Below are 16079 nucleotides of genomic sequence, written 5' to 3'. Positions count from 1 at the left end.
TGACAACTAAGAGAACATAGATTGAAAAGAAAAATCAGTCTGTTAAGAAGTTTGGTCCTTGCATTTAGGACCTTGCATTTCCTTCAATAGATCCTATGTATTTCATGTACATGGAGCATGAGTTGTTTGGTTTTGGGATTGTTTTTTTTTTTTTTTTTAAAACCTCACCTGCCTATTATGAATCCTTGCAATAAAAATACTAATTTTTCCCCACACTGCACTAGGCAGCTTTCTTTCCAGCCAAAGAAAAGGAATTTAGTGAAGAATCATAAGAAAAAAGATTAAGCTATGAACTCTGGCACAGCCAGGAGTAGCAACTCAACTACTCCAGAGGGCTTAGAAAATAGGCTTTAGATTTTACACCAAGAAGTTGGATTTATTGTAAATGCCACAGTCACATTGATAGACAGAGCACAGACTTCTGGTAACAAACAAACATACATTTTTGTAACTAAGCGTTTCTACTTGGTAAATAAATGCATTTCGCACAGCCTTCCTTTTAAATGTGCCTAAACTAACCTAAATAAGCAGACAGCATAGCAGAAAAGGGAAACTTATGTGAGTAACTGTTTCTTAAGCAGTATATTATTTTTACTATGTATATAATATTTTATATTATATACACACACATTTTCATCAACAGTTCAAATTATACCCGAATAAAAAAACCAAACAAAACCAAAACTGGCGCTCCTCCAATACATTTGCCACCTTTCCCTCAGGCATAGTTAATCCAGGTATTTGTCAAGTTAGAGGAATGACAGTTAAAAAGACTCCCCCCACAAGAAACAAGTTACACAAAGAATACTGTATCACTACAAATTTTTTATTCAGAAGCCCATCTTTAAAAAAAATCTCATTATGAACTTGTTTGGTCAAACTACAACACTTTCTAGCAGACATACAGTAAAAATGGCATGGCTCAGAATCGACCAGATCTTTCACGATCTCTTGACCGCCTCCTATCACGTTCACGTCCTCCTCCTCCACCACCACCTCCACGACCACGATCTCTGGATCTAGACCGACGTTCACGGGACCTCGACCTGGATCTATGCCTTCAAAGAAAGCGTGAATATTTTATTGTTTCATCACATTCAGCAAGTCACTTGCAGTACCACACAGTGGAATGCTTAAGGATGTAAGTAATGAGGGAGAAGAAAGACAATGTGGTATTAGAAGGATTAGTAAATTGTCACTCAAGGCTGCCAAACCACGTATTCACAAACAGAAAAAAACCTTAATACCAAGGAGTCAACACATACTGTTAAAAGACTCAGCTGTTCACTGCCAGTCATCCAACAGGCATGCAAACCTTAAGCAAAGGCATGTAGAAAAACCAAATACAGTTACACAGCTGTTAATTAAAGAAGCAAGAGAAGGGGACACCTGCTTTTGCAGTTCTGAGTTGCTCTAAACACATAGCAAAAGCCTACAGCTGTTTGTAAGCTCACTCCTGTTAAATCAACTGCATTAATTAGCAATTACAACTCTTTTTCCTTCTTTTTTTTTTCCTACACCCCACCCCTTCCAGAAGCCATCAGCATTTGCAAATAAGTCTTCCCTGCCTCTGAGGTCAATAACTTAAAATTCAGGAAGAAAGCTAAAAGCACCCAGAATGTACTGCTAACACAGCTATTATGGATTTATAGCTTATATGGCACTTGTCAAGCAAAAGAGTGGTTTGAATGTTTTTAGGCATTTTTGGAAAAGTTAATTTTATAAGACAGGTAAACAGTACAGTTTTAAATACGTGTAGAAATTACAGCAGAACTAAAACGCTCAGGGAACTGAATGCTACAAGTCTTAAGTTTGCAGAATATTGTTTCATGGTGAGATAGTTTGGGGTGGGAGTGTGTGTGGTGACAAGTTTTACTATGACAGACACACACACGTTACCCTTGCATACCACTGAGCTGTCCAGAATTACTAAATAAACCCATTATTCAAAAGTTCTGGTTTACCCTCCAATGTATTTAATTCCACGTAGAACTACTTTCAGGTCAGTCTAGTTTATACAATCTACCTGTGAAACCCCACTGACAACTGATTATTTTTTTTTTTATATATTAAGCCTTACTGCCTAACCTGTGACAGCTTTAGCTGCACAAAGAATTTAAATAAGGCAAATAAAGACAAAACTGGATGCAGGATTCCGCTATTTCATTTGGTTTACCGCAGACTGAAATTGGGCTATAGGTAAAACAATCACATTCCAAAGCCAAACATACAAGTCTGATCTTTCTTGCCATAAAAGGTGGTACCTTTTAATTAGCCTTACTAAGTCCAAGAGATCCAGATTCAGACTCGTGGAAGTGACCAAAAGGCTAACACAAGAGCCTACTTTGTCTTTTTCATCATTCACCTTAAAAGCTTACATTTTCGTTAAAATTAATATTAATTGGGCTATTTTAGGAAAGTATTTAGGCACAAACACACATGCCTAAGCAACACAATCTACATTTTTCCGAAGTTAAATTCATCCTCACAAGTTCTAAGACACTGCCAGAGACATTTATAGGAAAAACATGTTCACAATCCCAGGCTCCTTCTGTGATTGAGAGAAACCTATAAAACTGTGCTTGATATAAAGGGAAGCTCAACAATTTTGTATGCCTATCCTAAATAGCAAGGTCCTAAAAGAAAGCAAATTGAATCCAGCTCAAAGTGAACCATCCACAAGACAAGTATCACATTAACAGCAGCTCTATAAGCCTTTCTACAGTGTACCTTAATAAATAATATAAATAATAGAATGTATTTCTCACAATCTTCTTTTTTGCCATTAAGCAAAATTACTATTCCTTTGCCCTACTGAGAATTGCTATCAAGGGTCACATTGTGAGGCTAGCATTAGTAGAAAGTGAGCTCAATACAGTGACTGCCTGTTACTAACACTAAAGAATGAATACTGGCTAGAAGAGTTAGCCATTAACTGTTAAAAACAAGTAAGTTTGGGTATTGAATATAATCTATAGATAAGCTTTACTGCATAATGCTGGAAGTGGCCAATCTGATCCTGCCAAAATGCCCATTAGCCAAGTAGCCTGCTTCTAACAGAAGCCACCAGCAAATACCTTTAGAAGACAATAAAATAGAGAAGAGGTGTAAAGCAATACTTCTCCCAAACAATGGCCACCTATAACAGTTTGCAGTTTGGAGATCTGAACCACAGACAGGTCCTATGTACTTAGTGAATACTCTTCTCCTTGGAGCCTGCCTTCTCTTAAAGCCACATCAACTTCAGCATCCCCAGCACCACATAGCAAGAAGCACTATAACTTTTTTTTTTTTTTTTAAGGACAGACCTATTCCTTTGTTCTGAACTAGCCACTTGGTAGCTTTACTTGATGCCCTTTCATTGGTATGTGTCAGAACTGCATTAGAAAAAAAAAAAAAAAAACAAGAGGACTTAAGTTTAAAGATTTCCCTTCAGAATTTTCAGCAACTGATCCTTAATTTACTTGTTTTAATCATGTTTAAAAGCAAACTTACTTTTTACGACGACGCCCATACAACTCACGTCTCAACTCTCGAGAAATGGGCTTCAAATGCATGAAGTTGCAGAAGCCTCCTCGTGTACACTCTCTGAAACAGAATTCAAGAGGGACCGTTCAGTTAAAATTCCCAGTTCTACACCGCATCTGTTTGCCCTAAGCCCTAGTGGACCTCTAGCCATGTAAAAGTTAATCACCCCTAACCTTAAACCAGTAAATTGCAAGCATCATTTACTGACACTGACTCACTCCTAGATCAAAATCCTAAAAAGGTGGCAAAAGTCAAGAGGTTGACTCCAGGTCCTCTATAATAACATTACCTGAAGTGGTTTTCTTCTTACACTAAACTACACATAAAAGCCACACCCAAGCAAGCAGCCAGTCTGCACACACATTTCAAAGATACTGTCATAGGCAAAAAGGAAGTCACTCTTTACCCCATTTCATATTGACGGCAACAGGCCTCTCTGAAGTCAGTCACAGGTGAAAGCTCAGCATGAATGGGCTGTCCATTAAACCAGCGGTTGTTCAGGTCAATCACAGCCTTCTCCGCATCTTCTTCACGGCGAAACTAAAAGCAAAATTAACAGGTTCTTATGTTAGAGAGAAGCAACTGAAGTAGATCAAAGATACTTATCAAATCAGTTGTGCGATATCTGAGGCTTAGGACTAGTAATCAAACTAGAACCTACTTTAGAGTTCCTGGGACAGTCCCTCAAATCAAGGGTAAAGATGCTAGCTTTTCATTAATCAGAACTCAGAGCTAATCACAACATCAATATTTTCTCTTATGTTCTATTTGGTCTTTCAAGTTTTGTGGCTTGTATTAAAAGATATGATAGAATACATTGTGTTTTCTCAGTACAGCTTTAAACAGAGAGAATGCTTAAGAGTATTTTCTAATATGCTCTAGATGTAATGGATTTTTTCAAACACTTAAGAGAAATCTGCATGAGAACTGAAGCTCTCATTCACTTAAATTAGAATTTACAAAAATCTGATCTTGTTTTACAATGAATGTAAAACTTAATTTGAAATCCCTTCTCACAGCTAACCACTTGAAAATTTTTAAAAACAACTTTTCTTTCTGACTGTGACCTACACAGATGAGAATTTTAGGTGTGAAAATACTTTCCACTTAAGGGAATGTACAGTAAAAATATGCAAACGAACTCGCACACCCCCAACACTGTGTACACCCAATAAAATTTTTGCAGGTGACAGCTCTGTACTCATTATTGAAGAGATACCAATGATTTTTAAGAGCCAAACCTAAGTGCTCCAGTTTGCACCTTAAACCACCCAGCTACTGCCAAATATAACTTGGTTACAAAATGTTTTGTTTAACTGGTAAGTTAGAAAACAAATGCACCTGTTGGAAATAAACACACCTGTTGCGAATAAACCTCTTCTCATAATGAAGTGCTTAAAAGGCAGTGCGGTGGGCAGACAGACCCCAAATTAATCCTGGCAAACTAAACAGTCCAGCAGTGGTGACTGTGTTTGTAACAATGTAAAAAAAGAAGTGTTAATCTTTATGAAAATGACACAGATTTTGACTATCAAGAAAGCGTCTCATATCTTAAAATTTCTTTTAGATTCTATTCACATTTTCACTCTTTCTACTTTATATTGTGAAGTGCAAGATGAGCTTATATCCTGAAGAGCTACTCTCACAAAGTCTACAAGCATACAGTAGCTTTTCAAAATTATAAATCAATAAATACCACCCCTATTGATTATATAAACACGTCTCTCTCTATCCTACCTTTACGTATACATTTCCAACTAGATGATCTCCAAGGTTATCACAAACATTCATCTCCTCAACTTCACCGTATTTTTCTTCCATTTCTGTGAAGACCTCCTAAACACAAAGCAACCCATTAAAAGTTTGCAGCACAGTAGCACAGAAGTACTGCATTTAGCAGTTAGTAAGTACAAGAGAATGCCTTCCATAAAAAAAAGCAAAATAAGAAAGTTTTTTTTTTAATTTCTTATTTTAAAATTAGTACTTGCTTGGCCTGTACTGTGTCCATCTGTAAGTACAGCACTAACAGGATACAATAAAAAGCTATGGAAAACAGTAAGCATTCGGTATTTTCAGAATACATAAAATGCACTAGAAAACACCACATATAAACCTTGATGCTATAGTTTTACTAATTTGTTTCTATACAAATAATTAAGTTTATTTTAAATTTACAGGAAAGAATGGGATTATGGAATCAAAATCCTACATGGCTTAAGTTGCTGATTTTTAAACGAAGTCTATTACAAACAGTAAAGCTGAAGCTAAGCTAACCAAAGGCTATACCAGGAAATATTTAGCACCAGAAGTTTTGAGTTTTTTATGAACACCTGAGGCAACAAGCGCTTTTCTCTGAATTCACCTAATTGCGCTATACACTGAATATAGCTCATTTGTGTCAACAAATCCACAAACACTTTAATGCATTTTTACATACCTCAAAGAATTCATCATAATGTTCCTGCATCTCAACATCACTCACAGCACCTGTAAAAATCAAGAGTCATATCAATTAGAGTCTATAAATAAGGAAGAAGAGATTTTGATCATACTACAAAACAATCTAGAGAGGCCGTCTGGAGCGTAAAAGACACCATATAGCATGGAGCTAACTAATAGGAATATTAAAAATAAGTATGCGTGAAGAGCTTTGAGTCCCTAAAGTAATATGTCAAAACATTACATTGACATGATCAAATCAAAACAAGTTTTAATCAGAACCAAACTTGTATGCCACAAATTTGAAGGAAGGGGAAAGGAATTATTTTGAAATATCACTTAAATTTAATGTATAGTCCCACCTTCTATCTACCAACAATTTTACCTACACAGAAGGCAAGTGCTTTGTCACATTTGCATATTTTAAAGCATGATAAGAATTTAGTGTTCCTCTTCCTAAAGGCAGAATTTCATTTTAACATGTCCACCTCTCCAGCATACACACTAAAATTTCAGAGTTCACAACGTAACATAACCCAGAATTTTTCTATTTTAAAAATTTGTTCAAAATAGTTATTGAAATGACACACTTTTCTCAGTGCCCTCAAAGAAGGGTACCATAATCCTTTGCAATAGAGAGCAATATCAATTTTTCTATAGTCCTGCAGAACACCTTTTAGTGCAAGACAAGCCAGCTGTATATTCAGGTTAGATTATTTTCATGCTCCAAGCTGGACTTCACAAATGAGCGCTGCTTGCCTGCTGCTATGAAAAAAAATAATTTAGCTGATTTTTTCAAAGCTTTAAGAATATAAAAAATGTATTTATTTCTTCCAGTCTACAGCATTTTAAACTACATTAAGCTGTATACATTAAAGCCTCATGTACTGGCTCTTCAGCAGTTAAGTGGTTTATTAAGATCAAGCGGAGCAGTTTTAAAGTGACACCTGCATTTTATGCTATAAAAAAAAATACTCTAGCCTTTAAATTACAAACACTACTGTTTTAGTTCACAGAATGTCAAAGACAAAGAGACTGAGCCAACAAAGCTGAGTTTATTCACTTTGGGCTGCTATGAAAAAAAGAAATGCTTTGGTCTCGGTCATTTTTGGCTCTGGAACTTTAATTACTTTTCTTCCACCCATCTCACCTCCTGAAGAAGGCTAAGGGGCATCTGTTATATAGTTTAGGCTAACAATGTTTCTGCATTTATGTTTGCTTTTGAGAGCTTTCTTCTTCCCCATGGTTATATAGCAAATTAAACAAATATCAAACATTAAACCAGTATTTCTAGACAGTTTAATACTTAACTATATTCCCGAGGTTCTGCCAACACCACTGATAACAGCTTACTAATATGTAAGGATTTTTTTTTTTTTTTAAAGATATCAGACAGGGGCTTTGTGAGCCACACTGGGAATAACTACTTTTTACCAGATGGACAAGTGCTAAAAACTTATAAGGAGATTCCATTGTCAAATCAGGAGATCATAAGCAACAGTTAGTTAATGACTACTTGAATGTCCTTCTAATGTGGGAAGCATACATATGAACAGGCTTTATAAACATTCATATTCCAGGGCTACTGGTATCTGAACCTTGAGAAGCCCAATTACTACTCAAAATACTCAGGAAAACTACTGCTGTTCAAAACTAAGGTTAATCCTCTACGACGGCAATAGAAAGGAAGACAGTTAAGCAACAACAACAAAAGCATTAAATAGCTACCCAAGTTATCCATTTAAAATACATGCAGTACTTAAGTAGGGACAAATATCAAAAGAGGGAGCCAGGAGTTTCAGCAAATCTACTGATAACAGACCGCCAGCTCTACCCCAAGAGGTACAGTTGGGCTCTGTTAAGTGTCTACCCGCTTGTCAAGAAAAACTAAAGTTGGATACCAGCATTTAGAACGCTAGAGAATCTGTTCAAGACTCTTGCAGCTGTACAATCTAAACAGCTCCACAGACCAAACTGCTGTAACTCTGTGCAAATTAGTTACCAGCGCATTGAGAATGTAGGGACAGAGTGGAAATACATAACTGTACAGTTTTTGGTCTACTGAAACAGCATTAACTACTCAGCATCCGCAACAAGAAAGCCTACAAACCAATAGAACTGTTTAAGCATCTAGACAAACTTACATAGCTCATTACGTATCTAACTTGATTGTGTGACAAAAAACTCAAATTACTGAAATTGGGCCATTATTACTTTTAGAAGCAGCAGAGACAGTGTTGACTTTTAAGTTAGTGGCTGATTTCACAAAGCACGTCTAATCAAATGCTGGTAACTAATCTGAACTAGTCTATAATCCAACAGTCAAAAAAAGGAAGAACCAAACAAAGCTTTATTACCACACAGTCAATATTCACTTCAACAAGAAATATTAGTTAGAAAATAACACCGATCCTTTTTGGTCCTAAAACTTTTTTTTTTTAAATCTTATTCTAATATTGATGATTCAATGACAATGACGTATCAGTAATCGCAGATCAACAATCCTGGTCATTTAACTTCTGCCAGTCTCAAAGTAGGTGCGTTTTCTTACACCCATTCCTACCTCATCAGGCATCATTAAATTAGTTCATGACCATACCCAAATGCCTTCCCCTCCTCAAAAGTACTTTTGAAGATGAATTTTCCTAGGTAAATATGCAACTTGGTTTTGCAATTTGGATTTTCAAAGCATGGAAGGAATTTTAAACATGCACCTATCCAAAAAGGACAGCTGCCAGAAGGGAAGTGTTTGTCAGTCAAAGTGTATTCTTCCAAAGTAGACTCTAAATGGAAACTGCATTAACCTAGGACAAATTTCTGCATGCAGTCTGAAAAGTTTCGAATTCAAGTTCTCTTTATATTTACAGAGCAGGAAATTGGTTCTGGATGAAGTCAACATGTGTCATTGTCCTGCTCTTTTAGACAGTGGAACCTAATGGATGGCACAAAACATACAGAAAAGCATTCCTAGTATGCAGGCAACTGGCAGGGAGAAAGGCGGAGGGAAGAAAGCAGTGCAACCAAGACTGCTTTACAGGGGAAGTACAATTTCAACCCTTTTTGATTTAATAGATGGTACTCAGATTCCCCTCATAGTTTTCAGAGTAGAGAGGAAGGTGAGCAGCACAAAAAAGTTTTGGATTTTTTTTTTTGGGGTGTGTTTGTTTTGGACGCATTTAATGAAACGTGGTCAGTTTGATCTGTTAAACTAAAATGGTAGACCAGCTTAAGTCGACACTGAGCTCTGACAATCAAGCCCAGGGAACCAGTGAAGGAACTTGTATGAACTTACAGCGCAAACCGTCAGCAGACTGGGAAGAGTTTTGAGGGTTACGGTAAATGTTCAAGAGGGCAATGGTCTGAAATACAAAACGCAACAACTTTATATTATGGAAAATAATTTTAACAAGAAACCGGTTTCCTTTAGGGTCGCTTTAGCCGAGTCTCTGCTGAAAAGAGAGGTGGTTATTCTCTCCTAAGAAGGAGAACTTTCACTTATCTGTGACCTTTCTGAATCAACCTAACACTGTAAAGTAATAGAGATCTCATGATACTCCATTATTGTATTTTCTTTTTTAATTTTATTCACCAATATTAATATAGAGGAGTTTTGCAAGATTTAAGGTAGGTATGTAATAGATGGCATTGAGACACAGTATTCAAATTACAAGCATAGTAATTTGTTTGAATTTGGTTTTACTGAGTATTTTCTTAGTAGCAAAACCCCAGGAAAGGAAGTAATACAATAATTACAGCATAACATGAAATCTCCATTTTCCTAAAAACGTTAAGATGAGAGAAAATCCAGTTTTGTGAAACTTACCGTACATCACATATATACCTATTTTTTGTTAAATCAAGAATTTGAGAAATGCCTGCAGATTAACCCTTTAAAAAGAATGCAGTGTTACTAAGAAATGATGTCCACTCTGCAGTGCAAATGAGAATCTGCATCAAGTCCAATTTATGCAGTCAATTCTGCATTCTGAACCGCACGCATTTGACAAGTTCTTGATCTATGCGCAAGAAGAGTTCCGTCACTTGTCCTGTTTGCAACAGCTTTATGTCAGCAGCTCAGAAGCCAACATTATTTTCTCATAATTAGGAGTGGGCTCTTTAACACCATTCTTTAAAAAAATTTCTCCAACTGTGGGACTTACAGTGTGAGCCGTCAGCCGTCTGTGCACTGTTTTGGGGGTTACGATAGATGTTTTGAATCAAGATGGTCTGCGGGGAAAAAAAATAAAAAGGGGAATTCTACTGGCTGCTGTGCATATAATAGACAATTGCAAAGAGACAACTTGTTTGCAAACAGCTAAATAATATTTTATTCTTTAAGACTTCCTTTTGTATTTGCAGAGTATCTTCCAAAATTTCATCCAGACCATCATATTATGAAAACAGTTTTAATTAACCACCAAGAAAGAGCTGCACTTGTCTCAACAGCTATCCTCAAAATGGGAATTATGAGGCACAGGAACCTAAGCTGTGAAACTACATATTATGGACATGCCTAGCTTTCAAGACCAGATTCATTATTGTACGTCTAGGGGGAAAAAAAAAAAATAGTGTTATGTGCACAGCATATAATATGTAATGCCACAGAGTCTAAAATGTTACACCAGACAGTAAGGTTTTTAGGCAAGAGCTACATCTCATTTTGGGATCAGGAATTTCTTGGTGGAATTTCTGTTTAAATAATATAATAGCATCATAGGTTCACATGTTTCCGATCCTTCAAATAAGGACAATATCCTTTTAGCCCTTCTGCTTTTTACTTGAAGAATTAGCCCAGGCAGACTTGAAACCTTACATTTGTACCGTTCTTCTTAAAATCAAGTTGTCTGAAAAAACAAACCATGTTTAAGTTAGTAAACTAATATTACAAAAAAATTCCAAACGTCCACATCACTGTAAGCAGCTCAAAAATTGAAATTTGATTACTTAAAATACAATGTTAGTTAGTACAAATCACAATCCCCAAATAATTTTAACTTACATATTATTAGTCACAGTAAGAATTCAGAGCTTAAAGAAGTCACAGGATCAGCAATATCATACCTACATATCCTGCCCATTTAACATGTTAAAAAAAAAAACTAAGTCTGTAACATCACATTTGAAAAATCACACATCTATTTTATCATGGGTATGGTCACACTAACCAAAGCCTTGTGCTTCTGTGGCCCAGGTTTAAAATATCTATGTTTTAGGCTACAATTGGAGAGAGACAGAAACATGCATATAGTTACAGTGTTTCTGCTGGTTCGCAGTAATTTGATCACCCTGGATTGCACGACCTTTCCTAACACAGCTCTTCTATAAAGTAGCTGCACCAGCAATAGCAACATAAGATAAAAATACTGTGCCAGTAACTTCCAATTAGCAAGATAGCTGTTCTTCTATCACAGCTGATTATCAATCGGCATACAAATAAAGATTTCTGTAGTGAACCCTACAGACTTGCCAGGTACGTTTGAGACCTTACAATACAGCACATCTGCCAGGTGCGATGCCGTAGCAGTCCCAGACATCACTGGATGAATCTGACATGCACTGCTGACCCACTTCAGCTGGCATTGCTAACTGCAGTTTCTAAAGCGAAGGTAAAGACTCTGCACTGACAGAGAAAACTGTTGTTGCACACAAAGATTTTTGTAAAAAAAAAAAAAAAAAGATTGTTAAGAGTGTTGGGGATTTTTTTTCGGTTGGTTGGTTTTTTATAAACTTAAGACAACTATTGTGGAAGTTGTCTAATTTAGAAATATTTTCTAGTAGCCAATTACCTAAAAATTCTGGTCTCTAAATAACCGATCACATTTCAGCACACTTTCCATGTAGGTCAGTAACATGGAGCAGTTTTGAAAATTGACAACATTCTTTTTGTAATACAATATTTACATTAAGAATTATTACATTCACAGAAGTGGAAAACTGGTTTTGTAGATAAAGTGCCAGCAGTAGCCCCTCCCTATCTATCAGTAACCCAGACAGGCTCCCTTGAACTAACCCTGTCCGCTCGTGCACTCGCAAACTTCATGAGTGCCATTGCTCCGAACTCCAGTCATGTGGATAGTACTAGCCTCCCTGTTCTCCTCAAACCAACACCAGCCCACCACTCTAATCGATCCTGCTCCAAGTCAGCTAAAATGAACTTGCAGAGGACTCCACTACGTAAACTTTACCTTTGTAGGTAAACCTGCTGATAATGCAACAACTTCCATAGCCACTACTTATCATACATGGTACTCCCAAAGAAATCTATTTAACTGTATACCTTAACAATCAGCGGTGATAGAAAAAGGCAAAGCACACCGTTCTCAAGGAATGTAATTTCTGAAAACTACAGAGCTCATAATAATAAAAACCCTATCACTCCCTGCACCTTTTGTTTTTTTGGCAGTCACACATCATGCCTCTAAAAAATATTCGCCTAGCCATAGATTTAATAATTTGTCAAGTCAACTGGCGTATACACCCTCATCAACCAGGCAAGCCGTTTTCAAGAAACAATTCTTTCACATTCAAAGCAAGTAAGTTACTCTTGAAACTTAGCAGCCTGGGTCAGAGAGCAAATATGACGTCAGGAGAGTCACTTTTATTTATTAATTAGTTTTCTTCTATTATATGCATAAAGGATTTAAGTTCACACCTTTGAGACAGGCAGAACATGCTGCCATTGTTTGTGATTAAAAAAAATCTGGGATGGTTTAAGTGCCTAAACACCACTGAGAAGGCACACTCACCTGAGAGTTATCACTGGTTGGTCTCTACTACAGGCAAGCTTACAACAGCATCACTTCCTGCAGCCATTAAGGGTGACAGGAGATAATTAGAAATGCTGGGAGAAGTAAATGGAATACCCCCAAAAAAAGCAAAAACCCATATAAACTGGGGCCAAAAGCGAACTACTTAATCTGGAGCTCGGTAATTATTCACTTGTATCTGAGAATCTACATTTTAAAGTAAGAATATACTTCCACAAGAAAGAGAAAACAAAAGGAAGACAAACCTGGCTAAATGTTGGTTTGTTGTGCAACCGAGAACATCTGTCTCCATGACGACAAGCTCCAATTTTGAAATAAAATGAACAGTTGACTCTGCAAGTAAAAAAACATAAAGTAGTTACATATCGGAATAGAGAACATTAATATGCAATCCCTATAAAACATATGCCCTAAATGCCTTTACCTTGATGTACAGAAGTAACATTGGAAAAAAAATTAAAACAGTATAGGAAAGCATTATAGCAAACCTGTTCATATTCATTCCTCTTTACTCCTAATTTACAGGAAGTCATCTAACCAATTTCACCTGCTACTCAAACCCAAAGTGCATTCGTGACACCACCATGGACAGAATCAATCACTACTGTTTTACCCTTCTGGTTCTCCACTCTTGTCTTTTTATCAGTTTCACTGGTTGGTGGGATGGGAAATAACGTGAAAAACAGTCTGAAAAGGTACGCTATGAGCCATATGGTTGTGTCTTAGTTCATGCAATCCCCTAGTCTAAGCAATATAACCTGCTTTAAAGCTGACACAGTTGCATCTACCTAATGTTTTATAAACCACCTGTTTAAAGTTATACTCTAAGGGTAACTCAGACCACTGCCAACACAGTATTTGAAATAATTTAGGTAAGAGAAAAATCATGTTACAGAGAGAATGCACAGAAGCAAAATAAGTTCTTTTTATTAAGCTATTTCCATGAACACAGTTAATAATTTTAAAAAGAAGCATTTAATATTTATTTTAAACCACAAGCTTTTCTTGAATTAACTACCATCTCATGACACCTTCAAAACTATACTGGTTTAGGAATGCCAACGAAACTCTCACATGTTAAGTGTAATTCACAGAGAATGATGGAAGAAAACCATAAGGAGTTTAGTTACCTTGACTGGGAAAATTGAATGCAAAATTCTGAAGGGCAAGAAAACTATTATGAGCTATATATAGGTAACTGAAACATAACAATTCTCCTGGAAGAAAGATTATTATTCCCATGCTCAGAATTAACACCAATTCTTTCCACAATCCTGTGTAACCAACATAAACTCATAGAGAGGAGGAATATTAAAGTACTAAAGCATATCTGATCTGCAGCAAAACATTCTACTGTAAAATTGTGACATGCTTACTCTTCATTACGTTTTTAAAAATATACACTTAGCATTACAAAATACTTACTGTCTTTTCTGAATTCTATCCTGCAACAAAAAAAAAACCCTAACTATAAAGTTTCAATAGTGCCTCCAACTTCAAGACTTTTCTGGAGAGTTCTGCTTGCTTTTTGAATAGGAAATAAGACCAGTACAGGAATTTCATGCATGTTGTATTGGCATATACTAATACTGTTAAACCGCAATGCATTTTATCAGAAAGGATGCTACGGCAACAGAGCTCGAAAGAGGCTGCCGATACTGCTTTTCTGACAGTCGAGTGAATTGGAACTGGCAGGTAGTACTACAAAGCAGAAGGAAAACAGAAGCCTCACGGCCAGGGGCTGACAAGAGTAATTTAGTCCAGCAGCAGCACATCGATGCCCCCTTTCATTTTTTAGGAGCGGAAAAACACGTTGGTTTGGTCAGGCCGACGGTGACCAAATAAATCCTCGTTAGGAGGGCTTTGTAAGTACGCTTCCAACAACCAGAGAAACTAGAGACGTTCCCGACGGGCGGAAGGCTGCAGGCAGAAGCCTGAGGATCAGGATGCAGCAGTCGGGCAAATCCTCCGCACCCTGGGGAGGGGGGAGAAATAACCAGTCGCTGTCCTTGCAGCAGAGCGGAAGCTCTCGGGGCTGCTGCTGCGAGGGGCAGGGACGCGAACAAAAGGGGAAGGAGAGAAAGGCCCTTTTTTTCCGGCGGGAAGATCGGCACCCGGCCGCCCCCGAGAAGCGCGGTCCCGGGAGGGCGGGGGGTGGGGTGGGTGGGTTGCGAGGTGGACGGGGAGGACCCGGCAAGGCGCCACGAGGCGCGGGCACGCCCGCATGGCGGCGGGGGAACAGGAGAAGGAAGAGGAGGAGAGAGGAGGTCCCCGTGGAGCACAGACCCAGCCCGGCCCGCGAGGGAAGGGGAGAGGGAAGCGCATGGGCGTGGCCGGCGGCGCGGGCACGCGCGGGCCCCACGCGGCGAGCGGAGCACGCGCGCGCCCCCTCTCCCTCCCGCTCTGTTCCTGGCGGCGCGCGCAGGCGCGCTCCAGCGAAGGGTGGGGGGGAGGGGAGGAGTGTCGCCGCGGGCCCGCGGGGGGGGGGGGGGGGGCGGGGGGGTGGTGGTGATGGGGTGTGAGGGAGCGCGCCCGCCTCGCTTCCTCTTCCCTCCGCGGCCGCGCGCCGCCACGTTCCAGCGCGCGGAGGTGGCGGGGGGGGTGGGGAGAGGGCACATTCCCAGCACGCGCCCCGGTGCCGGGGATGCCGCAGGGCCCCTGAAGCGGCAGCAGGAGAAACGGGCCGGGCCTCCCCCCCATCCTCCCCCGCGGTAGGGGGGGGGAGGGCGGGTTGACCGCCGCGGTCGGTGCAGGCCGCCCGGGCGGGCGCTGCGCGTCCCCGCGGAACCCGCCGCCAGCCTCCCGCCTCCCTCCCCGCCGCGGGGCGCCGAAGCCGCGGTAGCGGTGCGGGAAAGGTGGGGAGAGGTGAGGATGGGCCACTCACTTGTCCTTCTCTGTTCCGAAGATGGAGGCCAGATACTCCGCCATCTCCCACGGCCCGCCCGCCGGACAGCCCGGCGCCGACCGCGGACGTCACAGCCGCCGCGCCGGAAACACTTCTACCCAGCAAGGGAGGGGAGGGGGAGGAACGTGCTCACCGCGCATGCGCGCGGGGCCGCCAGACCCCCTCATTGGGGGAGCGGCGGGGGTTCCTCCCCCCCGCCCCTGCTCCGCTCCGCTCCCCCTGCTAGTGCGGCGCGCGGCTGCTGATCGCGCCACGCGGTGCCGTTGCCGCGCGTGCGCAGGGGTTGGTGGGGAGGTTGCGCTATCGCGGAGCGGGCTCGGCCGCAGCGGGGGGCTCCCATCACCCCAGCCCGCTTCTCTCACCCCCCGGGACGGTGTCCTGGGTGTAGGAGGGGGAATGGTGGCGCGGTTCCCTGTGGCGGGGAGGAGCGGGGGCCGAGG

General features: G+C 40.1%; 1 protein-coding gene across 6 annotated transcripts; it reads right to left on the bottom strand.

Moving 5' to 3' along the window:
• Nucleotides 1-805: 805 nt before the first annotated feature.
• U2AF1 (U2 small nuclear RNA auxiliary factor 1) lies at nucleotides 806-15856 on the bottom strand. 6 transcript variants are annotated; one of them, XM_063344763.1, is made up of 9 exons: nucleotides 15619-15854; nucleotides 14160-14709; nucleotides 12980-13067; nucleotides 9260-9326; nucleotides 5966-6015; nucleotides 5266-5364; nucleotides 3935-4068; nucleotides 3496-3588; nucleotides 806-1058 (listed from the first exon to the last, which is right to left on the bottom strand). In XM_063344763.1, the coding sequence occupies exons 5-9, from the start codon at nucleotides 5993-5995 to the stop codon at nucleotides 923-925; spliced, it is 492 nt and encodes a 163-aa protein (XP_063200833.1). In that variant the 5' UTR covers nucleotides 5996-6015; nucleotides 9260-9326; nucleotides 12980-13067; nucleotides 14160-14709; nucleotides 15619-15854; the 3' UTR covers nucleotides 806-922. The 6 variants fall into 6 exon arrangements, with proteins under 6 accessions (XP_063200833.1, XP_063200824.1, XP_063200816.1 ...); XM_063344754.1 differs by lacking the exons at nucleotides 9260-9326; nucleotides 14160-14709 and adding an exon at nucleotides 10128-10194 and having other exon boundaries at nucleotides 15619-15856; XM_063344746.1 differs by lacking the exon at nucleotides 14160-14709 and having other exon boundaries at nucleotides 15619-15856.
• Between the last annotated feature and the right edge of the window lie 223 nt (nucleotides 15857-16079).

This window comes from Chroicocephalus ridibundus, chromosome 1 (genome assembly GCF_963924245.1).
Source record: "Chroicocephalus ridibundus chromosome 1, bChrRid1.1, whole genome shotgun sequence".
Lineage (NCBI taxonomy): Eukaryota > Metazoa > Chordata > Aves > Charadriiformes > Laridae > Chroicocephalus > Chroicocephalus ridibundus.
This window is presented reverse-complemented; position numbering and strand designations above follow the sequence as displayed.